At 53.1% G+C, this 25,133-nt stretch overlaps 1 protein-coding gene and 1 long non-coding RNA gene across 2 annotated transcripts; both read left to right on the plus strand.

The window, feature by feature from the left end:
• The first annotated feature begins 9,139 nt into the window (after positions 1 to 9,139).
• On the plus strand, positions 9,140 to 10,214 carry LOC130596183 (uncharacterized). Its single transcript, XR_008971484.1, has 2 exons — positions 9,140 to 9,189; positions 9,787 to 10,214. It is a non-coding gene; the product is annotated as an uncharacterized LOC130596183 (long non-coding RNA).
• A 4,275-nt stretch (positions 10,215 to 14,489) lies between these two features.
• ZC3H12A (zinc finger CCCH-type containing 12A) lies at positions 14,490 to 21,615 on the plus strand. Its single transcript, XM_057403515.1, has 6 exons — positions 14,490 to 14,558; positions 14,710 to 15,213; positions 18,208 to 18,347; positions 18,985 to 19,219; positions 19,752 to 19,858; positions 19,984 to 21,615. The coding sequence occupies exons 2-6, from the start codon at positions 14,753 to 14,755 to the stop codon at positions 21,006 to 21,008; spliced, it is 1,968 nt and encodes a 655-aa protein (XP_057259498.1). The 5' UTR covers positions 14,490 to 14,558; positions 14,710 to 14,752; the 3' UTR covers positions 21,009 to 21,615.
• Positions 21,616 to 25,133: the final 3,518 nt, after the last annotated feature.

Consider the following 25,133-nt stretch of genomic DNA (forward strand, 5'->3'; position numbering starts at 1 on the left):
TCATATTCATTTATTGATCTGGATGAAACAAGTAGATAAATACTTAATCTGAGCGGAAAGCGAGTTAGTGTTCAAAGTGTGTCTGGCTCATCAGCAGGCGTTATTGGCCAGGACTGCCTGCCAAGCCTGTTCATCACCCTGTCCTCAGGAAAGCCCAGCAGCCGAGCTCCCCCAGGCTGCAGAGCCGCAGCACAGCCGCAGGCAAGCTGCTTCTGCCAGCATCTCCAGGGGAGGGTTTCCATGGGGAGCATGGAAAGCTGGAGAGGACACAGCCCTGCAGCCTGGTCTGCGGGCAGCAGAGCGCTGTGAGGACATGGGATAATAGACTCACAGCCTGGTTTGGGTTGGAAGGGCAGGGACCCCTTCCACTGGAGCAGCTTGCTCCAAGCCCCTGTGTCCAACCTGGCCTTGAGCACTGCCAGGGATGGGGCAGCCACAGCTTCTCTGGGCACCCTGTGCCAGCGCCTCAGCACCCTCACAGGGAAGAGCTTCTGCCTAAGAGCTCATCTCAGTCTCCCCTTGGGCAGGTTCAAGCCATTCCCCTTGGCCTGTCCCTACAGGCCCTTGTCCAAAGCCCCTCTCCACGTTTCTTGTAGGTATTGGGAATGCAGTGGCCCAGCTTTGGCTTTCCCACTGCCCAGATTTCTTCCCGCACCCCTTAGCGATGCTGAAATGTCAGTCCTCAATTTAAGAAGTGATTTCTGAAGGTTCCACTTCTCTTGGAGCTGTAATGATGAATTCATACACTTGGCCATCACTTTGGGGCCGGAGTGGGATGTACCCCTCTGCTCAGGCTGCTCCCTCAGGAGCATGGGACATGCTCAGCCCCACGCTGGGGTTTGCAGCTCTGGTGCCACAGGCGCTGGTTGCACCCTTCCAGCCCCTGCTCCATGCAGACAATCGCTGCTGATTGCCATCATGCCCCAAACTGTTCAGCCAGGATTACTGCTGATAGCCAGGAAATGGGAATGGGAGCAGCCCCATGGGCGCTTCAGGCCAGAGAGGAGCAGTCAGACCTACAACTTCTTACATTAAAACGACTCAAGAGCAGAGACAAGTTCAGGGCATGAACCGAAACCCCCTTGATCCCCAAACCCTCTTCTCTTCCTTGCTTTTCCCCATCATTCTGCACCAAGGGAAAGCTCCTTGTCCTTGTCACAGACCTGGGATATTGTGGCTGCACATGGGGGATCTCTGCCCATTTGACATACTCCGAAATCACAGTCAGCCCATATTTAACCCAGAATTGCCAGGTTATTTATAACCAAAGTTATATTTAAGGCCCTGAGGCCGAGGCACACGTTCCTTCAATGGCTGTCCTTAAAGAGATCAAATCTCCTTTTTTTTGCCCAGTGTTTTTCAAACACCGTGAAATTCAAATCAATAACTGGAAAATGAAATTGCCCTTGAACTGATGAGAGACACAAATGAACCCCGCCAGGCTGCTTCCACTGAAGCTGCCATTGGGGTCTGCTTGCAAAACACTGCCCTTTGTCAGTAACTATAGAGTCGTAGAATCCCAGACTGGTTTGGGTTGGAAGGGACCTTAAAGCTCATCCAGTTCCAGCCAGGGAAGGGATACCTTCCACAGATCTCACAGGGGATAATCCCCCTGTATCAGATTAAAGCCATTCCCCTTGTTTCCATGAATTGCTGCAGAAAAGCTACTGAAGAGCATATTGAAAAGAATCCATTTTCATCATTCCCTTTCACATCCCATCTCCCTTCCCAAGCCACCTCCTCTGCTCCCTTCACCTATCAAGAAACAAAGAGCGTGGCTCTAACACAGGCAGGCCAAGCACTGGATGTGGATGGGCGGGATGCTCCTCACACCCGGCTCTGTGTCCCATTGCACGGGGTGGAACAAGCCGGGCTGATTTACTTTAGATTTGAGCCGGGAGTAAATCGGAAGACATGAATCACCCTGACGCAGGCGCTGCCGAGATGGATGACCTGGCTTGGCAGCTTGCTCCTCTCTTTCCACACGCTTCCTTGCTTCTCTTGTTTCAGTGCAAAGCTGACACAGGAGGGTTCCTGCTCTGTGCCCTCGCATGCCTATGAGCCCCATGCTGCTCTCGGGGTGCTCCTATGGCCAGGCAGCACCAGTGATGGAATTGCCCTGCCAGCCTGGCTGACAGGCAAGGAGCTGCTGTCCCCTCCAAAGCCAGGCTTAGGGCTCCCCACTTGCATCTGGCACTGCAGACTGCCAGCTTCGGGCTGAAATAGTGCAACATTAGCTCTATTTCCCACATAAATGGGTGTAAAATGCTCTCATGACCTCTTTTTGTGCAGGCTGCTGTGGGTTCAGCAAGCAGCTGCTCAGCGCATCGCTTCCTGAGTTCTTCCTCCTAGGAACTGCCTCTTCTTTCAAGACAAGGAAGCTGAGAGGTGCAAGGAGCAAGCTCCTGCTTGGTGCTGGACTGCTGCTGCCCCTGGTGAACAAGTGACTTTTGCCGCCTCCATCCCTTGCTCTATGGATTCCAGAGCTGGAAGCGCAGTGAATAACGCTGCTCCATATTTCATTCACCAGGCAGAGGGACTCTCTCCCACTGCGATCTCTGGTGCAGTTCACTTGTGTGATGCTGCAAGACAGGACTCAGCCCCTGCTCTGGCCCAGCAGGGCTCAATCACTGGTTAAAGGCATCCAAGACACTTTGCTACCCGCAAGAATTCAGCGCTTCACCCTGCAAATGAGGTGCAGAGCAGGCAAATAAGCCCCATCCCCATTCTGCAGTGATTGCAGCAATCAGAGCCCAGCTCAGGCTGGCTCCCGGGGCCTGTAAATCCTGAACCCTGCAGGCACAGCCCGCGGGTTGATAACGAGTGATTAACCTCAGTTCCACTCCCTCCTCCCTTTGCAGACAGCTCATCTGGAGTCCGTCCCCCCTCATGGTGTCACCAACCACGGCACTGATCACAGCCCCACGCAGGAGCAGCGCCGCTGCTGGGGCAGGCAGCAGCATCATTGCCCTGCTCCTGCTCAGCTTCCTCTTCTCCTCCACCTTTGTTTCCTTTCTGTCTCCAGTTTAACTTCTGCTGGAACTGATGCTGTTCCATGGTGGGAGGAGATTTGGAAGCAGAGGGAAATATGGGCGAGGGAACAGCACCCTCCCGAAGGGCCTCCGGAGGAGCCCTTGCCCCCTGCCTGAGCTGCCAGTCTGGAGCAGGGGCATTTTAGGAGCCAACCTCTCCCACAGCGTCCGAGCCCTGACTCAGGATGTTCCCAGCTTTCCCCGAAGCTCGTGGTCCCAGACATTCCCTTTGCCATTCCCCAGGGCTCCCCCCTGATCCGTGGGGCTCTGAAGCCCATCTGAGGAACACGAGGTGAGATGCAGATGTGTTTGTATTCATTTCTGGGGCAGGTGGCGGATGGTGAGAGCAGCTTTGCCTCCTCCCCTCCTCTCCATCCCTTTCTCCAGCTCCCTTTGAACAAATCATTCCTTTTGCAGAGCCCCGTTGTTTAGTTTTGCCGAGTGCCGAATCTCAGCCTCCTGTTAATTGGTTTTGCCCGTCTCTGTGCGTTCTGTTAAGGGAGAAAATGCCACACACAGGAATAGTCATTTTGAAAGCTGCCTTGTTTGCTTTACATTGAAACAACGGCAGAAACGGGAGCTTCCTCCTTTCATTAAAAACTCTTTGTGATGATAAAAAGCAGCAGAAATGAGATTAAAAAAAGAAAGAAAAGTGGTGTTTCCTTAAAAGCACATGAAAGCGACGGAGATAAATCCCACGTCTCGCAGGGATCAAACCCAGCGCAGGGCTGCGAGGCGGCGATACCGGCGGGGAGGCGGGCGGCCGCTGCGCTGCAGCAATAGCTCCTCTCCCAGGACACTACGGGCTCTGCTTGGGGTGCTCTCGGCAGAGACCCCGTGTCCCTCCAGCCCCATGTCCTTGGCCGTGCTGTCCCCTCCCAGCAAGATGGACTGCGGACAGAGGGTGGCTGGCACTATGGAACCATCACCGTGGCCTCAGGGCTGCCCAGATGTTGTAGGTGCGAGGGGGAAATTGATGGCCAAAGCAAGAAGGGTGCAAAGGGTGGTTGCTGCTTGGCAAGTGGATATGGGGCAGAGGGACCAGCACCTTCCTCTGCAGCCCTGGCTTTTCAGACCTGGTTTGTGAGCACGCACAGAGCACACAACCAGCTTCTAGGGAACCATAGGATCACAGACTGGTCTTGGAAGGGACCTTAAAGCTCATTCACTTCCAAGCCCCTGCCATGGGCAGGGACACCTTCCACTAGAGCAGGTAAGGTCTTAGGTCCTTCAGGACCCACACCCTCAGCACTCCCAGCCCAGCTGCTCTTTAATCACTGCTGATCATTGTTAAGCAAGGAGCCATCACCAGCTTTGCTGTCCCTCATGTTCTGACCATGGGGTATAAAGAACTGGACAACATGGCCTGAGGTCAGTCCGGGTTCCTGCTCACTGATCTGAGGGGTGTTTCGTGCTCCTGGATTTATTGTGCCTAACAGCTTCTGTAAATCAGTGCAAACAAAGAGCAAACTTCCAGCTTCACACTTGATTGCTTCATTTCTGGTTTATTTTCCCCTCATCCTTTAGCATCAAAGCGTGGGTTTTTTTTTTTTCTCCTTGATTTTCAATATTCTTTAGCAGTTGCTGAATTGCTATTCAGCTGTACGGATTTTTTCCACCCACTGCTATTTTAAAGGTCATTTAATTACTATTACAAAGAATTACAGAAAGATAGAGAATTGCTTAAATGCCTTGAGCTGCAACAGGTTATTAGCGTGGATCTGTTTTTATAGTCATGTTTAATGGATTAGTGTTTGCAGCTGTGTGCTAAGCACAGCCTGGAAGTCTTTGCCTTGGGTGGTGTCATCCAGTTGATGGTTTGCGGCCGTGAAGGGGCTCAGCAGCTGTGGGGTGCCCAGAAGCCATGAAAGCCAGAGTGGTTTGGGTTGGAATGGAGCTTAAAACTCCTCCAGTTCCAACCCCTTCCACTGGAGCAACTTGCTCCAAGCCCCTGTGTCCAACCTGGCCTTGAGCACTGCCAGGGATGGGGCAGCCACAGCTTCTGTGGGCACCCTGTGCCAGTGCCTTGCCCATGGGCCAGCCCTGGATGGGTGTCACCTCCTCAACATTTCCTTAAGGATTTTGGAGCAGGTTTCCCAGCCCTGGGCTGTCGCAAGAGCAGGGATAAGCCTCTGGCACCAATCCTGCCCCTGTCAGGGCCATCATGGCCATGGTGAAACAGTGGGAGAGCTGCCTGGGGCTTCCTTGTCTAGGTGGGACTCTGGGAGCATGGATCTGGTGCAGGATCCCTGGGTCCCCTGGACTCTGAGGCCAGGGATGAGGCTTCCCAACCTGCCCACAGCTCCACTGGCTCTCCCACACCATCATCCCCTCGAGGGCTGCAGGAGCTGGGCAAGGCTTGGCACTTTCTCCTCCTTGTGGCTTCCCACAGCATTCCAAACTCCTCCAGGGAAGGCTCTTCTGCAGGATGAGCCGCCCCAGCCCCACACACACCAGGGCTGGGTGGGAGCAGCCTGAAGCCTGTGTGACTGCAACAGCCAGAAGCTGGACCACTGGTGAAGCACGAAGCCTCCTCAGCTCTCTGCCTGAGGAGCTTGAGTCTTACCCAAGCAAGAAGCCAGACCAGACCCCCGGGTTCCTACCGCTGGTATTCCTCAAGGAGCTGTTGCAGACGCAGGTTTTCCCCTTTGTTTCAACAGCGCATTAATGAGCAGAGTCACTGCTAAAGCAAAGCAAAACAGAAAAGAGTCCTCTGTTTTCATGGAAACACCTTTTTTTTTCTACCAAAATGCAGGTATTGCTGGGAAAGAGCCCACTTCCCACCCTCCACAGCAACGCAGTGCTCAGGAAGGAAGGATGTGCTGCTCTGTCAAACCTGCAGGTAGGCAGGAGAGCAAACAGGGGCTTGGGAGAGGCACACCAGGTTTATCTTCTGCTCTAAGACATGGAAGTGACTGGCATTTACTGTAGAGAGAATTCAGGATTATAAACCAAAGGAAATACTTCCGTTTCTGCATGTAAGATTGACCAGGCAAGCCCAGAAATGCAGCATACATCTAGCAGCATGCCTGAAGACAGCGTTAACCCGGCCTTAGCGTCTCAATAACCTCCTCCCTGTATCACAGCATCCTTTTCATCCCAAATGCTCATTCCACAAAGCCCGGGGGGGGGGGGGGCGGGACACAACCAGTCACACAGTGTGGACTAAATTGTAAAGCCTTGCTCAGTCCTCTAGGTGGAAGGCTGAGAAAAGAAATGTACTGCTTAGAAAAGGGATACAGGATGTCTCAGAGCAAGCCTGAAAGTGCAACCACTTCGTTGCCCACTTTACTTGTGATGCCAGATATGAATCAGGCGCGTGGGTTGGGAGGTCTTAACCGAAACAGTCTGACAAACAGACCTCGGATCCCACACGTTGTTCCTGAATATTGTGTCTCTGGAGCCTTCTGCTTCCAGCTGCTGCTGTGTTGCAACAAATGCATCACTCCTTTTGTACATTGTTGTGTAAAAGTGGAAAGACAGGCTGGGGCCTGGCTGGGCTGTCCTGCTGCGGAGCCTTAGCTGGACTGAACACACCGGGATCGGGGTTGGGAAGCACAAGGGGTGTCAGGAGCACAAGCCACTGGCCGCAGCATCCCAAGCATCCCTGGTGCTGCGCTAGGGGCAGCTCCCTGTGCCCTGGATGCTGCCCAAATCCACCTCTCCCCAGGAGCAGCCAGAGCCCGGTACAGCCGGAGGCTGCCTCTGGCTCCGCACCAACACGGCACAACCCACACTGGGAATTCCCCAGGTGGTAGCGAAAGCACGGGCTTGCCTCATGGGGACAGCCTGCGCTGGGAGCGGAGGGAGAGCCCAGCCCCGTTGCACGCCCGCATTGTGCGCATTGCACAACGGGCGTGAAACACGGCGCTTGCCTCCCCTCGCAGGCAGCTCCTGGGGCCAGGGAACACCTCCTCTAGGCTCAGCAGGTAGGGAAGCACCCCAGGGCCCCTGCCCGGGGCTGGCACCGGCTGAGTCACTGCGGCCCCGCACACGGAGCGGCTCCCGCTGCCGCTGACATCACGGAGCGCTGCGCTCTCTGTTTGCCTCTGCCCCACTGACACATCCGCGCCGTGGGACGGCCCCGGGGCAGGCAGCGCTGCCCCACATTGCGCAGGCAGCGGCGGCGGCCCCCGTGTCTGGGGTCTGCGCTGACCCCGCCGCTGTGACTGGCAGAAGGAGGAAATGAGTTTCCTGCGCTCGGCTCGGTGCCTGATGGAGCAGGGGAGTCCCGTTCCACACTGCTTCAATGGGAGCACTGGGGAGTCCCGTTCCACACTGCTTCAGTGGGAGCACTGGGGACCCCCAGCCCTGTGTGAGGGGTTTGCAAGGAGCCAAGTTCCGAAGACGCTGTTAAAGGAATTAACCCCTTGGGTTTGTGGGCTGCAGCAGGGCTTGTTAGGGAAGGACATCTCAAGTCCTTCCCTGACCTCCTGGGTGCCCAGAGCAGATGCTCCAGCCTGGGAACACTTGGAATTCATTCCCGGATGGAGAGCCTGAAGGTAGATTGAGATGAGCTCTTAGGCAGAAGCTCTTCCCTGGGAGGGTGCTGAGGCGCTGGCACAGGGTGCCCAGAGAAGCTGTGGCTGCCCCATCCCTGGCAGTGTTCAAGGCCAGGTTGGACACAGGGGCTTGGAGCAAGCTGCTCCAGTGGAAGGGAGTTGGAACTCGATAAGCCCTTGCCTGCGGGTGCTGGATGGCCACTGCCCCTCTGCTGCTCCCTCCTGCTGCAGGCACTGATAGCTGCCAGGTGAGAGCACGTCCCTGTGACTGGTGAACCCCAGAGCAGACAGCTCGGGATGCGTGTCCCTCTGCTCACGAAGCCTTTGACACTTCTGGGTTCTCTGCATGTCTCCATTCATCCCAGAGAGGTGCCTGCAGATGACTAAGAGCTACAAGCCATGGCAGCCAGCCCTGCTGACCCGACTCACTCCCAGCCCTTGTGCTGAGCTGGGTCCCAATGTCACCACGCACCCGCATGCTGGAGGCACATGATGGACATGATGCAACAAGGCTGCAAATGGGTACCAGGACTCTGTGTGGGGCCCTGCAGGGATCTCAGCCCTGGGCAATTGGGGAAGCTTTGTCTGCTGCCCTGGCATGTGCAGGGCTCCAGAGGTGTAGCTGTGCTGTCCCCACTCTGATGCCCATCATGTAGGCTTGGCAGTGAGCTCTGTCCCCTTCTCCTGCCTCCATCCCTGGAGGGGAAGAGCAGGAGATCTCCTGGCCCTGCTGCTCCCTCTCTTGTGTGTCCTCTGCTTTGGGTTCCTTAGACCAAAAACTGCTTCTCAAGAGGTACTTGTTCAGCAATGGGCATAAATCCTCTGCTCTTCACATTGCTCTCGGTGGGATAAAATACTCCGTGCCTGTCTATTTAAACATCTTATGTTAATACCTTGAAATATTTGTTCATCTTCTATTATTCTTTTAGCTCTGAAGTACTAAACGCTCCCGGGCATGTCAGAGTACAGCAAATCCATGGCTACAGATGCTGCAGCTGAACGAGCCCTGGGCTGAGCAGACAGGGATGCTTCTGGACAAAGGGAGGGCTGACGTTCTCTGGCAGAGGGGCTGTGGCTGGGAAGGGCTTAGCGAAACGGTAAATAGCTGCTGTCACAGGCACTTGCGTAACTGCTTGGGTTTCCCCATCATTATTCATTAGTTGAGTCTAGCTCCTCTCTGCTTTGGCTCTGCTGTGGTAAACCTGAGGTTATCCAGTAAGCCGGGAGCGCTGCTTCGGGAAGGAGAGGGTGCTACTTGAGTGCAAATGCTCTGGGTACTTCTGCTAAATGCATCTGCTGGGCTGAAGTGGTCACAGCAGGGAGGAATCATGCAGATACTGAGTCACTGGTGCACCGTGGGCAGAGGCAGTGGGACCAGTCCTTGGCTCTGGAGCAGGGATGGGGAAACCACTTTCCCAGGCCCAGCCAAGCCCCTTGCCTTGCTGCTTGGTCACAGGGTTTCCTGGGAGCTGCGCTGTGGTTTGCCTGTGCCTCACTGCTCTGCAGCTTTACCATTCACAGGTGACCTTGAGAGGTGCAGGCTGAGCTGCACAGTGGGGCAGATGGGGAGGATGAGGATTCATTTCACAGCTCCTTGCAGGATCGCACACGCTCGCACAGCACCACAGGCTGCCCCTGGGACAGCCTGGGCAGTGGTAAGTACGCTGCTGGCCCTGTCCCTTCAACCCTCAGCAGCGATTTCGAGTCAAAGCAGACACCGAAAGGATCGTTCTTTTCCTTGACGGAAGCACAAGAGGAAAAACAATAGCCAGGGTGTGCCCGATCCATCCGTCACTGAGGAAATAAAACCATCCTCCTAAACCTTAATGCCATCATTCACTCAGACCAAAGGTAGAGATCAAGGCTGCTTAATTGGAGCAGTACCTAAGGCCGTGTCTACTCAGGCAGACAGGCAGGCGCAGTGACAAGCAAATTACTCTGGCATGGTCCCTGGGGAGCGTGCGCTCTCCCGCAGAGCAAGCGATTGCCTCAGAAACACGTCTGCTCCTCAAGGGGCCCTTGGGCTACGCAGGGAGTAAGTTACTCCACGGAGTGCTTATGAGGATCTTGTTAAAAGCCAAGGAATAAGTTCAAGAGAGAACGCTTCAGTGAAAAATCAGTGCATTTGTCTGCAGCTACAGAGGAATCTGATACTCGCGGGTGAAGCGCGCAATGGGACGGGTAGCGCGGGCGCACAGGCTCAAACCGTGAGTCAGTCAGTTCTGCAAATCCTTGGCTTGCTTCTCCTCTAGCTCTCCCTTGATAACTTCCCTTTTCCTCTGAGAGGACTTGAGCTCCCTCCTCCCCTCTCTCATCACTACTGCACGTTGCGCCACCGGGGACCAGTCGACGTGTGCACCGGAGCGGAGCTCCCACGAGAGGGGAGTGACCTTCCCACTGGTGCCTCCGCCGGGCACGCTTCCAAACTGGAGTCTGTGTGTCAGCTGATGGGTTCTCGCTCTGGCAACCAGCTATGATGCTGCCATCAGAGACGTCTTTATTGAGGCCAGCGAGGGAAGCAGATGGTCTCTCAGTCAGCATCTCCATAAATGTGAGTGGTTGCGGCTATAAAGGCAAACTGCTATAAAGGGATGTTGCTAAGCTTTCCTTCCAGCGTTATTGCTTGGCTTCCCTCGTGAGGCACGGTGACCCTCTTCCAAAGAAAGGGCATAAATCATCACTTGGGTTTTTTTTCCTTTAATTCCTAGACGTGCTGAGTACTGTGTAATAAATTATACTGCTCCCTCTAAAAGTAAATCCAGGCACAGCCCTGCCAGCCTCTTGAATCCCTGCGTCGCAGGTGATGGGAGGATTTAGTCCGTCCGTCTGTTCCCATCACCCCGGAGCACAGGTTGACGAGTGCAGTGAGCTGAGCCATTAGGTCACCCCAGAGATGAGCAGGGATTTAGGATGCCAAAGCAGTCAGGGGCACAAGGCAGCCCCATCCCCATCCTCTCCCAGGTAGCTCAAGGGACCTGCCCCTCATTGCTCAGGGCTTGTCTACACAGGACTCTTAAGAAAATGAAATTGAAGTAACTAAATCTAAAGTGGATTAAAGAGCATTAAAATTCTGCATAGAACTCTCGTTCGAAATTAAAGTGGGCTTAATTCAGTTTAAGTTACTCCCAAATGCTACTGGATAAGACCATTTAAATTGTCCTTCATTAACAGAAGTGGTCCCATATAGGCAGTTATAAATGAGGCTTAATTAGCCCATTTTGAAGCACAAGTTAGCTGCCTTATGCTCCCATAGGTAGGCAGCCAGGTCCACGGCCACTTTTTGACACAGATCCTGGTCGGGATGGGTTAGCATTTGGCATCTCTTCCCGAGGAAGTGGCACGTGGCCAGCTTCTTCCCCACCAGCAGATAATACAGTCCTTGAATGCCACCTATTTTGACTGTGTTAAATGTACGAGTGGGAGATGAAAGACTGCTTTGCCAGAGGATGAGCTCTTCCTTTGCAATCTGGGACATGGGAGTGGTAATACCTAGAGAAATCCCTAGAAAAAGATGGGATGTCAGGATTTAACGAGACTTGTTCATGAGCAATGAAGCAGACTGAAGGAGAGCGTATGCTGAGTCAGCAAAGAAGTGGAAGGAGATGGGAGGGACTGAGACCATCCCTGGGACAGGGCTCCTGCTGTCACTGCTGCCTATGAGTAGCCCTGATTCAGAAGGGTAACCCTCCAGCAGCATGAGACACTGCTGGCTGCCCTTAATGCCCAGCCTGGGTCTACCATCTGACGGCACCTTCCCCATCCCATCGCCCTCAGTCTCTCGAGTTTCTCCTCAGGAAAGGCCCCGGGCATGCGTGTGCTGCAGAGGGGATTTCCACCTCTTTCCTGTGGGTGCAGATATCTCACAGCAGGACGGAGCCACAGCAGCACTCAGCAGCCCAGCAGTGCCTGTCCTGCAGCAGAAAGGGGATGATGCAGCTGCCCAGCAGCCATGCTCAGCGCCCCGCTTCCCATCCCAACCTCCCCACTGAGCGCCTCAGCCCAGGGACCAGGACTATGCCTGTGCCCACCATCCAACCCCAGCAGAAGGACAGTCAGATTGTGGTGATATGAGGGCCTGAGCCCAAACCATCATCTGTGCAGGATACCTTCCGAAACAAAGGGGTGTTTGATGGGGGTCTGGATGTAGAAGTAAAATGTGCAAGTTAGAAAGCACTGCTGCAAAGCACCATGAAGGTGCTCAGCACCCCTTGTGAAATCCATGGTAAGGTTCTTGGCATGTCTCTGGCAGACTTGGTGCTGTTTCGGCTCTCTGAATACAGCTCCTTCCCTCCCCTCAGCCTTGTTCTCTGCTCTGCAGCTCCTCCAGCATTCCCCAGGCTGGGACGACTCAACCTGTGGCAGTGCTGGTTTGCCATGGGGGAAATGCTCCCGGGGCAGTGGTTTCACTGAAGCCCTGATGGCTCTGGCCCGCCGGGGAGCAGAGCGGGGCACAGACCTGCGGGCACCTCTGGAGGAAGCAGCAGCTGGAAAGCACCGTGATAGCGACGGCAGCAGCAGCCCCACGACACGAGGTCCAGGGCAGAGCATAGCAGAGGCGAGACTGTCCCTGAAGATGCTCCAGGCGTGTTTGCACAAGGAATTTAAGTGCAACGCCTCCTCCGCAGGGCTGCGCACTGGAACGGGTCAATACGCTTTCAAATCACAATTGAGAGCCAATTTCTTGCTTTGGAATGAGATGCTTTAGGAGCTTTACCCAGCAGCAGGAAGAGGAGGTGGCTCTGCAGGACCTCTCCCTCCACAGGGCACCCTTGCCCAGGGAAGAAGCGAAACCTCCTGCCTTGTCGGTGGTTGTGAGGGGTGCACCAGCGATCCTAGCAGAGCCTTTGTTCTGGAAGCCTTCATGCCCTCAGAAGCTGCCGGCTCCGCAGCAGCCCTTGCAGTGCCAAGCTTTCTCTTCAAAGCAATTTGCAAATGTGAAAAGGAAAGGGAAAGAAAATCAAAAGTAAGCACCGGGAGCCTTGGGGTGCAGCCAGCCCATGACCCCTTTTGACTTCTAGGGTGGAGAAGCCAAGACCCTCTACCTTGGCATCTCTCCTTACCAAATCAAACCAGGCAGCGTGCAGTTGCTGTCACTGCTTTGCATAAAGGAGGAGATCCAGCTTTGTGGCTCTTACTTTGGGGTATTTCCTATAAAAAGCACATCTGTGGCCATGCTTTTTGGTGCAATAGGCTCTAGCCTGGAAGCAAAAGCACATAAACAATGCTAAATTCATGCTGACTGGAGTAGATTCCAAAGGAAAGAAGAGTTGGGAAAGCACCTACTTAAGTACTGACTAAGGATATTATCTGTAATCTGAATCTAGCCTCTGTGTGTGTGTTACTGTTGAGTACACAGTGCGGTTTCAGACATGGCCAGAGACAAGAAAAAATGATTGTTCAGGGTAACCACAAGGAAGATGAATGCAAATGTATTCCTGTAACTGGGAGAGTTCCCTTGCTCTTAAGCTGGGCTCCGGTACATGGCCTCAGGGAAGCAAATTTGCAACTACCTTCATTAAATTGTTTAGGAATGATTAATCAGGAGTCAGAGATGCAAAAATCTCGCACATTGTGAAATGCTGGTTCCATTCCTGCCCTTAACGCACAGGCTGCAAGGGTGACTTCACACAACACTCAGGGGACAGGTACTGGCGGTTGACAGATGCTTCCTGCTGGCTCTTATCTGCCCTAAAAGCCCAGGGTGATCATCGGCTGAATTAGCCACAGGCATCGCATCGGGAGCAGAGCGCTGCAAGAGCCGTGTGTCAGAGGCTCCATCCTCCTGCCTCTTGGACACGGGGCACGCAGCCTGCATGGGCACCGTGATGGGAGATGCTGTTGTCACCCGGCCGTGCTCTGCTGCGTGCATCCATGGGGTGACTCCGGTGTCACCGTGTGCTGTGTCCAAGAGCAGCTCATACAGAATGCAAACGCAGCGAGCACCATTGCTGATGGGCCCGAAGCTCGTGCCTGTGCATTCACACGCTCCTCCTGCCTAAAGCTGCCTGCAGCTTAGGCTCAGCTTAAACTGCAGCATCCTCAGCACCCCCTTGGTGACTGCAGGGTCTGACTGAACCCACCGTCCCCTGCCTTCCATCCCATTTCCCTTCCTTTCCAGCTTCAGCTCCTGGGTGTCCTTTGCTTTCCACGGGTATTGAGTGATGTTTTCCCAACAGCCCTAAGGCAGAGCCTGCTCCTTAACATGGTGAGAGGCGATGGGTTGGTACCACCTTACACTCCGTGTGGGTTAGGGGATGTGCTGTCTCTCTGAGCAGGCGTTTTGGAGCTCAGGGACCCAATTGCCATTTGACATCCACCTCTGATGGGGAAGGGGAGAGTAAAAGAGAGCCAGGACTGGAGTTTTAATGTGTGTAACCTCGGAGTAACAGCAGCCAAGGCCAAGCTGGGAAGCCCCCTGAGGAACCAGCTCCTCCACCTCATTGACCTCCTCGGTCCGCGATGAAGATGCCCACCAGCGGCTCTGCGGGCCCCCCACACACACACACAGATCCCGGCAAGGAGGAGGTCCCGGGAGGACACCGGGAAGCAGCAGGGCACATTTACCTAACGAGCGCGCTTGTCGGGGCAAATCTGCCCGCGTTGCAACAGGATTTGCATAGGAGCCAGGTGCTTGCAGCGGGACCCGCACCGGCATCTGCGGGGCTGCTCCGCGGTGAGGGCCCCGAGGAACCGGGGACGCCGAGCGGGGAGAGCGGGGCGGGGAGCCGAGCCCCAGCCCCTGCCCCTGCCCCTGCCCCTGCCCCTGCCCCGCTCCCCGGCGGAGAGGCGAGGCCCGGCCCGCCCCCGAGCACCGGTCCCGGCGGCAGGGCCGCGGCCGGGCCGGGCCGGGCGGGGCGGGGCTCGGGGCGGACCGGGAAGCGGCGGCTGCTCCGCCCCCGCCCGTTCTGCCCTTCCGCGTTGGCGCGGCGCGGCCCGGGCCCCCTTATAAAGCGGCAGCGGCGGCCGCCGCCCCGTGCGCTCTGGCCCCATGGAGACGCAGCGGCGGCCCGGCGGGGGCAGGCCGGTAAGGGACGGGGGCGGGCGGCTCCCTCCGGGGCCGGGAGGTGGGGAGGGGGAACGGGACCCGGCCAGGCCTTACAAGCCGCGGCCTTGCCTGGCTCGGGGTCCCTGCGGAGGTCGGGCCTCGCTGCTAACACCCCCCCGTTGGCCCGCAGGTCCTGAGCGGGAGCCGAGGCCGGGAGTACCCCGCGGGGAGCCATGAGCGCGGGCAGCGTCTCCTCCGCCCCGGGCTGGCCTGAGGCGCTCCCGGCAGGCAGGCCGCCGGCGTCCCGGCTCGGCGAGAGCATGAGCGGCAGAGAGGCGGGCGAGGGCCGCTGCCTCGGCCTGGAGGAGACGGGGAGCCCCGGGCGGGAGCCGTGCGACAGCGCCGAGATGCAGCTGAAGGTGGATTTCTTCCGCAAGCTGGGCTACTCCTCCTCGGAGATCCACGTCGTGCTGCAGAAGCTGGGGCTGAACGCCGACACCAACACGGTGCTGGGGGAGCTGGTGAAGCACGGCCCCGCCGAGCGGGACAGCACCGAGAGCCCGGCGGACACCAAGGAGGCCCCGCTGGTCCCGCGGGGGGGAGCCGGGAACAAGAGCCCGGCGCCGGGCCCGGAGGAGACGGAGAGCGATAACCTGAAGCCCATCGTTATTGATGGCAGCAACGTGGCCATGAGGTGCGTTTGGGGCTTTGGGTGGCCATGGTGGCCCCCTTCGGGGCTGTTGGTGCTCAATGGGGTGCTGGTTTTACAGGCTCTGAGGGGTGCCAAGAGCTTGGAGTCTGCGAGCGGCTGCAGCTGGGTGCTCTGGGCATGTTTCCCAAGGCACTGATGCACCCATGAGCATCACATCTGCCTCGGTGCCTGTCCTGCCCATGGTCTCTGCCAGCCCGTGAGCAGTGGTCACAGGGTTCTGACAGAGGCAGGCACGCTTTCTGGGGAAATGAAGACATTTCCTTGTGTGTCCCAGCTTAGGAGGAGGATAACTGAAGATACATTGTCCTCTTACCTAATGGCTTTATGTAAGTTTCAGTAGCAGGAAGTTGCTCAATAAATAATTACAGGGTTAATTAGAGGAGGCTCTGTAATACAGAGCTGTCTCCTGCATTGGAGACCAGTCTCTGAATTGTGGCTCTTGTATTTTGCCTGACTTTGTGCATAGTACAGAGAGCAGATAAGATGTTAAGGGGCCTCTCCAGCCCATTCAGGGATGCAAGTCATCCTCAGCATCATAGGTGCTGATGGCACAGCTCCTGTTGGGCACTGTGACCAGAGGCAGCCTGCGGAGCTGCTTTGGTGGGAGCACAGGAGCCTTGATATCCATGGAGCACCCAGGAGCTGAATACTTACTGGCTTGATGTCCCTGCTGTCACCTTGGCTGTGGTGCTGAGCATTGCCTGCCCTCACCCCAACCCTTGATGCTGTGCTCCGCACCTCTACACAACGAGTCTGGGCTGGGTTAATTGAATACACTTAAGTTTCTGAACTGGGCTCTGCTGTTGCAGTTCAAAAGCAAGCCTCCTTCACTGTGTTTTAGCTTAATAAGTCTTGTAGTGTCTGTTTGTGTACAAAGACTTCTTAATTAAAGCATAAGTCTGTTTGCACACAGCTGCTCTGGATTCCTGCAGCTTTTGTCTAAGGTGAAAGTGCTGAGTGGAGCTTTGCTTGCAGGTGTGGTTTTCTCTAGGCTGTGCCTGGCAGTTCTGAGAATGGGACTGAGAAAAGATGAGTTCAGTCTGCTGTGCAAGCAGCAGCCGGCCTGGGACTCCCAGGGGAAATAAGGAATTCTGGTGGCATTGGAGTGAGGTTGGAGAAGAAAAGGTGGGACCTGGGTGCACAGGGGAGAGCTCAGCCCTTTCCCTGTGGCTCTCCAGCAGCTCTAGGCTAATAGAGTGACTCCTGCAGGGAAGTTTACCTTGGAGAAGTGCTTAAACAACAGAACTGGTTGTGGGGCTTGAACGCAGAGCCCCTTCCCCATGGAAGTTATCCCAAAGAGCAGCCAGCAGATGTGAGTGAGGGCAGGCCAGGTGGCAGTAATGCTGCCGATGGGACAGAGCCCCATAGGAGAGAAGCACTCTGGCTTTTTTAAGCAATATGCTAGAAGGGGAATTCCATTCTGAAACTTCCTGTATTGATGGTGTGATGTTCCCTGCTGATTCATTTGCCGTGTGTACAGCGGCCTCGCTGAACAGCTCTTGACAAACATATGCAAATCAGAGTGGAAATTAGCTTTTACTTCCTTCTAAGGGAATTTTTTCTTGGCTGCTGCCGATTCAGATCAGCCCAATTAGGTGCCTTCTGGAGATGCGAGATTGGTAGCAGGGACTCAGAAAGAAGAACATCTGCTTTTTGTATTTATCTCTAAAAGATCACAGTGCCCTGTTAGGTGAGTGCAGCAAAACCGGTCTGACACCGGAGAAACCTTTTAGAGCATCTTGGTTCCGATTGTTCATGTCAGCCTTTCTGTAACTTGGGATTCTGAATGTACATCGGGTGTCTCTGTAGGTGTTAGTTTTCATGCTGAGAGTACTGAAATGCTTACTCTATAGCTCTGGTTTTCCTAACAGCTTCAGAGAAGGGTGAAAGCAGAAGAAGTCAAGTTTCTTTCTGGTGCTGCTATGGAATAGATCTTAGCAATGCCTCTGCTGGGATGTAGGTTCTTTGGTAATCACTTAATGGAGGAGTTCACTGGTGTGCTACGTGGAGTTGAAATGTTATTGGAGTGTAGATGGGAAGGGTAAACCTCAGGGCAGGAGCAGTGCCCAGGTGAGGAAATCTGGCTGAATTATGAGACCAGTTATCTTCAGTATAGTACATCTTACCAGGGTGTTATCACGAAACACAGGCTGTTAGATCCCCAGAATGCAATATAGGGCTGTGATACAGAAATGTTGAATGCTTGCCAGAACCATTATCAGCAAAAGAGCTGATTATGCTGTAACTACTGGCACTTGTAAAACAGAAGCTGTAGTTTCCTCTTAGAAGTTCTGGAAACTATTGATAGGACCTAATAAATAATTAAGCAGCAGCTTTCTGCATTGATACGTGGCTTCTGATGCTGTTGTCAAACTTTGTTCTCAAACTGACAAGTACTGTTAGGACATTGAGTACTCATCCTGTTAACAGGAGGTGTTAGGTTTGTGCAAATGCTGCATTTGTCACTGATTTGGGGCCATAATATAATAAAGAAGCATCTTTAAGTGCTGATTGTCTTGATGTAAGTGTATAAGATGTCTTTTTTTTCCCCTGAAGTTATCAGAATAACTTTACAAGCAAAACCCCTGGTGAGGGTACAGTTTACACTGGCAGGAATTAGCTGCTGGCAGACTAGGACAAAGGGTGTTGAAGATCACATTGTACTCAGGGCTAAAAATACAGATCTAGAGTCCAGAGTTAAAGCAAAGGTTCTGTTTCAGCAGCTGCAACTATTAGAGCTGCTCTCTCCCTCCTGGTGAGGGTTTGGGTATTTCTTGGTCCTCAGGTGCTAAAAGGAGCAGTAATTATGAGTTGCTGATGCTGCTTACACAAGATGAGTAACAAATACTGATTGTGCTGCTCTGAATGCTTCTTCACTAGAGGTTTTCCGTGTTGCTGGATCTGTTTGCTTACTCTATTGCCTGACTGGTCTGTCCGTATCCTGAATATTGAGAGTCTTCCTTTTCTTCTTTGCAGCCATGGAAATAAAGAGGTGTTCTCCTGCCGAGGTATCCTTCTGGCTGTCCAGTGGTTTTGGGACAGGGGACACAAGGATATTACAGTCTTTGTGCCATCTTGGAGGAAGGAGCAGCCACGACCAGATGTGCTTATAACAGGTGTGGAAATATGAAAACCAAAAGTGACTTTTCAGGCTTACTGCTGTGTCACTCTAATGAGCTGTAGTTAGTAATTAACTTATGAATGGAAGATCTGAGTAGTAAGAGATCCAGTAAGCTGCTGACCAGTGAGAATTAGTCATTAACTTCTCCTCAGCGTGTTTGACTGTAACATACTTGACACCGTAGCCTGGACAGAATTTCTTCATGCTAAAAGTTAAAGCTTGGTGGGAATTCCTCACATTGAGAGGAGTTTGCTCTGCACTTGCAAAGAGCTGAGATTTCCAAGTAACTTCACCCAGAAACCTATGGCTTTAATATGGCATGACAAAAGACAGGAGCCTGCCAGCCTTAAATTCATTTTGCACTTTGCATGCCGAGGATTATGTGGATGGGACTGACTGTGTTACAGCAGCCTCTGGGTGCTCTGAGTGTTTGTGGGTGCCATGCAGGCACTGGGTGAGGGAGTCCCCCTCTGACAGCCTGAGGGATGGTATAAGCGCAGAGATGAGCATACAGGCTGGCTTGTGGGAGAGGTGGGGTGGCTTTGCATGAATTCTGGCCTGTGTTGATGTTGCTTTATGTGTGCAAAGGCCTTTGGGCTGTGTATGTGCGTTCACAGCTGTGTTTGTTCTAGACCAGTACATTCTCCGTGACCTTGAAAAGAAGAAAATCCTGGTCTTCACTCCTTCCAGGAGGGTCGGAGGCAAACGTGTTGTCTGTTACGACGATCGATTCATTGTGAAACTGGCACATGAGTCTGATGGCATTGTGGTTTCTAATGATACTTATCGGGACCTGCAGAACGAGCGTCCTGAGTGGAAGAAATTCATCGAGGAGCGCCTGCTGATGTATTCCTTTGTTAATGACAAGTACGTTTCCTCTTCTTCCTGTGCTTTTAAATCAGATCTGGGTGAGCTGTCGTGTTTTAGTGAAGCAATAGCGAGTGATGTATGAAAAGAACAAAAGGCTGGTACAGAATTGTAGAAGGAAGTGTGGTGGGAAGAGTTGCCCAACTGTGACGAGGTACAAAGGCATAAGGAATTGGAGTCATCTCAATAGCTGCTCATAGCTTAGAGGTAGGAGCTCTGCTGTAGTGGAGCTCCTAGGAGAGCTTTGAGGCTGGGTTTCCTCACAGGACAATCATTAGCAGGCCCAGCAGCAAGTACTAATTCTGATCAGCACCAGAGCACAGAGCCTTTCCTGTGCCTGCAGTGAAGCGTTTCATGTTGGTCTTTACCTGGTGACAGGAAGGTTCTGTCTGCAGTGAATTGGGAAAGCTTTTTGGGGCTCAGATAGGAGCTTTTATTCATTAATCTTTAATGAAATGGGAGACTTGAAGAAGAAATGACACCCAGGCCTAGGAAAGTGAACTGCTCCTGATTGAGATTTATTTTCCTTTAGGTTTATGCCTCCAGATGATCCCTTAGGGCGCCATGGCCCCAGCCTGGATAACTTTCTCAGAAAGAAACCTGTGGTGCCAGAAAACAAGAAACAGCAGTGCCCTTATGGTAAGAGCTGCCTTCTAAGCGTGAAGCCTGAGGTGTCTGTGCAAGTGTTAATGCATACACCTCTTAGCAAAGTGAAGTTGAGCTGGTCATGCCATGCTCATTCCATGCTCTGCCTTTCCTTGCAGGGAAGAAATGCACTTATGGAATTAAGTGTAAGTTCTACCACCCCGAAAGGATCAATCAGCCCCAGCGCTCGTTAGCTGATGAACTCCGAGCCAATGCAAGGCTGTCTCCTACCAGAAGTACCAGTGCCAAGGAGGAGAAAAAGGGCAAAAGAGGTTCCCAGGCAGAGCTCTTGTGCTCTGTGCCCTCTGAGAGTGATAAAAGCTCTTTGCAGAAGGTCTCTGCAGAGAGGAAAAGCTTGACCCACAAGGCAAAGGCCAGCGATGCTGCCCTTCAGGTCAAAGGCTGTGTGTCAGGCAGTGTCCCCCCTAACAGTGGGAAAAACAGGTCCTCTGACAGGTACCAGCAGCCTCATATGGACTCTCTGTCTTACATTTCTCAGGAGCATCTTGACTCGGGCATTGGGTCTCTGGAGAACCAGCTGTCTGATATGTGGCCTTACAGATCTACCAGTCACTGTGATCATTCCCATGCTGACCAGGTGGCAGTCTGCACCTGTGGTAGGCAGAGACCCATCTACCCACATTCTCCCAGCTTAGAGCAGAATGGTCTGGTCTCTTACAAGCATGGTTCCCACAAATCTTCTTCCTCTGGTGCTAGCTTCCTGCAGTATAGCCCTGAGATATCTCACTCAGGACCACCTCACTCTTTCTCAGGCTATGGAGTACCTGTACACCCAGCTAACGCTGGGCAATACAGTCTGCCCAGTGAGTATAACACCCCTCCACCCCATTCTCGTGAGTACTGGTCTGAACCGTACCAGATGCCTCCTCCTCAAGTGAGATCTTCCAGTGTGCGAGACCCTCGCTCAGTGCAGAGAGCCCCAGGGCCAGCGTATGGGGACTCCTGCCAGTGGGCTGTGTCTGACCAGTTTGCAGAGGAGCGAGCCAACGTGCACGTCAAGCTGTGTGGCATATTCCATCCCCATTTAGTTGATGCTGTGATGAGCCGTTTCCCTCGGCTTCTGGATCCCCAAAGGCTCGCTGCAGAGATACTCACGTACAAGTCTCAGAATCCAGGTATATGAGGTGATGCTGAGGGCAGCCAGGCATGGGAAAAGCTTAAAGGGTGGTGTTTGCGCTCTGTAGCTGCCATAGCTGCCTTCTGAGGGCTCCTTCTTACTCCTTGGAAGTACCAGGCTCTAGTTGGAAGCTGGATACCAGATGTGGTATGCTCATGGCAAATTCTGGTCTAGATATGACACCATACCCCTCTTAGGTGAGAGCACCTTAGGGTCCCATCTTCCCCAGGGGCAATTGAAGAGGCTCTGGGTGCTGAACAGAAGAGGTTGCAGCTTCAGAGCAGGATTTTTCCTTTGGGGGTTGCATGGTGAGTTAGGCCCACCCTAAACTCCTGCAGTTGTTCAGGAGCTGCATGTGACCTTACTCTTCCCATTAGCTTCAGTTTTGAGATGGTTTAGTGTATGTCAGGCATGCAGAGGGAGGACTTGGGGGGGGCTTATGAAAGATCTGGACTAGTACCTTTGCAGTGGCATGAGGCTTATTTGTGAAGGTTGAAATGCATTGTCGAGGCTGTTCTTAGCTCTTAACTAAGCCTCTTTACTACATCCTGCCATGCAGATCTGTGGGAAATGGTGGATTCTATCTAGTATGAAGCTAGGTGTAGCTGGCTCTGATTTGGTTTTACTGGTGCACTCCTCTGAGGATGCTTTCCGTACCTCTCCCACTGAAGCTGACCTTCCCGAGATGAGGCAGTTCTCCAGTGTGTTTCACAAGTGCTTAGCAAGCTGCTCAGCTCCCAGAAAACAGGAGCTGGGAGCATAGGATGAGAGGCCTGACACTGCTCCAGAGCTGGGACATGCAGTTGTCAGAACACGAGGGTGACCACGGTGTTGATGCTGAAACATTGACCTTGCCTGGTACCTCTCTTAGGCTATCTCTGTACGCCACTGACAGGGAGGATTTATGATGTTGTGCCTTGTGTCTGCAGACAGCAATAGCTTTGAGCACCCACTAAACCAGCTGTAGTCACGTCTGGACTGCTGCCACTCCTATTCTGGAGGATTCCTTAATAGTTTTTCCTCTGTAAAGCTGTTGCTTCATCTTCCTACCAATGTTCTCCTGTCCCCTTCAGCTCTGTCAAACTATAGCAGCATCCAAAAATGTAGAACGAGGCTTACTTGGTAAGACTGTTCCCCTCTCATTCCCTTTTACTCTGAAAGATGGTTTTTTTTACTGTAGATACTGTAACTGATTTTAAAGATGCAAAACCAATTGCTGTAGTAATTGGTTCTGGTCCTGGCATTTCACTGTGCTTAGAATGCAGAGGTGTTTCTTGCACTTGCAGGCCAGAAGCAGTTGATTTGTTGATACACATTGTATCTGTGTGGTTTTGTTATGTGTTTTTAAATACGTCCAGCTTGTGGTTAAACCCAGGTCGTTGAGTGGCAAGTCATGATGGGGAGAGCAGGATACAGCAGTTGGAGAACGCTCTTCTTCCCTCTGACTGTCCAAGGAGTGACCTACCCAGACTGGCACCATGTGCCATAGAAACCACAGGGACACAGAAACCTGTATACCTGGTGAATTATGATACATTACTGACGGGTAATGTTTCATGTTAGTAAGCAAAATGCTTCTTAATTTTAAGTAACCTGAGACTTTGCATATTTGTAAATTACAGGAAGAATGGTTTTTAATGTTATTGCCCAGCAACTCTGCTGCTTGAAGCTGGTTTTCATGAGGATAGTCTCGACTCGGCCATTGTGTTACTTGGCGTGGTGGGGTTTGGTGTTCTGATGGAGTGCTGATACATGCTGCTTCTCTTGCAATCAGAAGATTAACAGTTTATGCTCCCAAGCTGACGTTTTCCTGACCTCTCTAGCATTATGCTGTGTATAGCCCATGTACTGAATGGAGGCAGCCGGGTGAAAGCCATGGCAAAGCAGGAACATGTGGTATATAAATAAAAACTGCTGAGTTGAATTATTTGGACTCTGGTGGCTTTTTGAAGGCCCAGTCAAGGTTTTGGCTGGCTTTCCAGGGAAGTCCCTGGGCTTCCTCTGGCAGTCTTGGATCTCCATACGCAGTCTGATGGCTTGGATGTATTGATGGGCTTGGTAACTGATGCAGTGTCACAGGGCCAAAAATCAGAGCTCCAAACTGCTGTAGCAAATCCCTGCACATCCGGTGGTGTTCAGGGGGCATTGCTGAGGTTGGCTCCCTGCACGAGGGAGGCAGCAGTGTGCTGGCATGTTCCACTATGAGAACCACAGTGGTGCTGGATGTCTCAGGAATAACACATTCCTCATTGCTCTGGAATAAATAGTATGGGCTGTGCTGGAGTTCCAATGGGCAGTTCCACAGCACAGCCTGGAAAGAAGACGTATTTCATCTGGTTATAGCACATCTGTGTCAGATGTTGAACATGATAACACACTAACATGTCAAGACTTTGCTCTAAAGCTCTGTTATGAACTGGGGAGGAAATGCAATAGGAGTATCAAGGCTCACATTCCTGTGTAAGAATCTTCCCCTCCCACCTGCTATCTCACAGCACAGCGTGTTCTTCCCTGAGCTGCTAAATGTGGTCTTTATTCAGATGTGTGTTCTTCATTTAATCCAGGGCAGTGACCTTTTCTAGCTGAACGCAAGCAAGGAAGGCTCCTGGAGATAGGGCTTTGCTTCAAAACCCAAACCTGGAACCTTGCAGTCTTGAAAGGTCATTTACTGGCTGTGGGGGGGTCTGTGCTTCTATCAAACTGGACCAACACTACTAAGGGAATCTGGGCAGGACAGAGGTTTGTTACCGTAACCAGGAGAGGAAGAGGTGACGGTGATTCATCTGGTCGTGATGTTAACAGCCCTTTTCTATTGCAGTGACAGTCTTGTTGGCACATGGAGCAATTTGGGAGGGTTGGGCCCTAACACAAACCAAAACTATCCCCCCAAACTGCTCCCAACGGAGGTCCAGTTCCGAGCTCTCATTCTCCCATCCAAGGCTTCTGCATGAGCGAACTGGAGCATCCTCTTTGTTGGAGTGTAAGTACCCCTTTCCCATCCTGTTGGACCTCTCAGCTGTGGTGCCCAGGGGAAGGCTGCTCAGAACCATCACTGATGGGTGGTTTGTTCCCCCTGCACTGGGTCAGAGGAGCTGCCCCCTGCCCACTGTTATTGTGGAGCTGTCAGGATGCAGCCTGTGGCTGACCGCTTCCTTGGGGTGCATCGGTGGGGAGGACCTGTCGGAACCGCTGTGCACTTGCCTGGTGTTTCTTATCCATCTAAAATGGGTTTAGATCTTCCTCTCGCTTCGCTGATCTCTTCGAGTTAAGGCGGCCACACACAGGCACCCTGCTGAAAGCTTCCTGTGCTTGCCCTGTCTCCATCCTGTCAGCCTTGGGCTGCCTCCTCCGAGCAGCTTTTCCTACCCCAGCACAGGGAGGAATTGCTGCTGCTCTCTTTGAAGGGAGGAGCTGGGGGGCAGAAGGCTCCTGGCAAAGAGAAGGTGATCCAAGGCTGTTCCTGTTGGGCAGTGGGGCTAACAGGGAGCTGCCTGGATGGCTGTGAGCTCTCTGAGTCTGGTGAGCCCATCCCTTCCAAGCCAAGTTGTTGGAGAGGTCACATCGCTGTGGCTGCATCCCCCCAAAAGTGAGCCAGTGTAAAGGGAACCGAGGAGGGAGGGTTTGAGTAGGGAAAACTTGGGTGTGAAAGCGAGGAGGCTGAGTGAGGGTGTTTGTAAAGAGGAATTGAGGGGTCCACCCGTGTGGTCTGGGGCTAGAGAAGAGCAATCTCCTCTTTACCCTCCCAGCTGTGCCAGAAATAGATGGAAAAGGCGATGGGATACCATCCAAGGACAGGCTTTGCTCCCACTGCACAAAGAAGGGGCGAGGAGGCAGGGGAAGAGCCCCACTGCAGGGCAGCTGGAATGTTCTCGAAAGCAATCCTCCAGAAAAGGAAGGAAGAAATGGGAAGCTGTGTTGTGGCAGGGGTCAGAGCCTGCCTGGTTCCCTCATGCCTTCCCCTGGTCAGTGACCCAGGAAGGGCCCTGGGCAGTGGATGCATCCTCCAGCTGGGAGGGAAGTATATGGACCCAGTCAGAGATCAGTGGGATCAGACAAAAGCCATTTATTGCAAAGCCTTAACTCCTTACATACTATTGCTTACATGCACTTACAGTGATTTGCCATATTATG

This window comes from Pezoporus wallicus, unplaced genomic scaffold, assembly GCF_028554395.1.
Source record: "Pezoporus wallicus isolate ANWC-B61680 ecotype Strahan unplaced genomic scaffold, APGP_CSIRO_Pwel_v1 contig_8232, whole genome shotgun sequence".
Taxonomy (NCBI): domain Eukaryota; kingdom Metazoa; phylum Chordata; class Aves; order Psittaciformes; family Psittacidae; genus Pezoporus; species Pezoporus wallicus.

What these genes read in the sequence shown, in the direction of transcription:
- ZC3H12A (XM_057403515.1), top strand. Translation starts at nt 14,753, where the DNA reads ATGAGCGCGGGCAGCGTCTCCTCCGCCCCGGGCTGGCCTGAGGCGCTC. An exon ending in ACCAGATGTGCTTATAACAG is followed by an intron (nt 18,348 to 18,984) that starts GTGTGGAAATAT and finishes TGTTTGTTCTAG; the next exon opens with ACCAGTACATTCTCCGTGAC. An exon ending in TATTCCTTTGTTAATGACAA is followed by an intron (nt 19,220 to 19,751) that starts GTACGTTTCCTC and finishes ATTTTCCTTTAG; the next exon opens with GTTTATGCCTCCAGATGATC.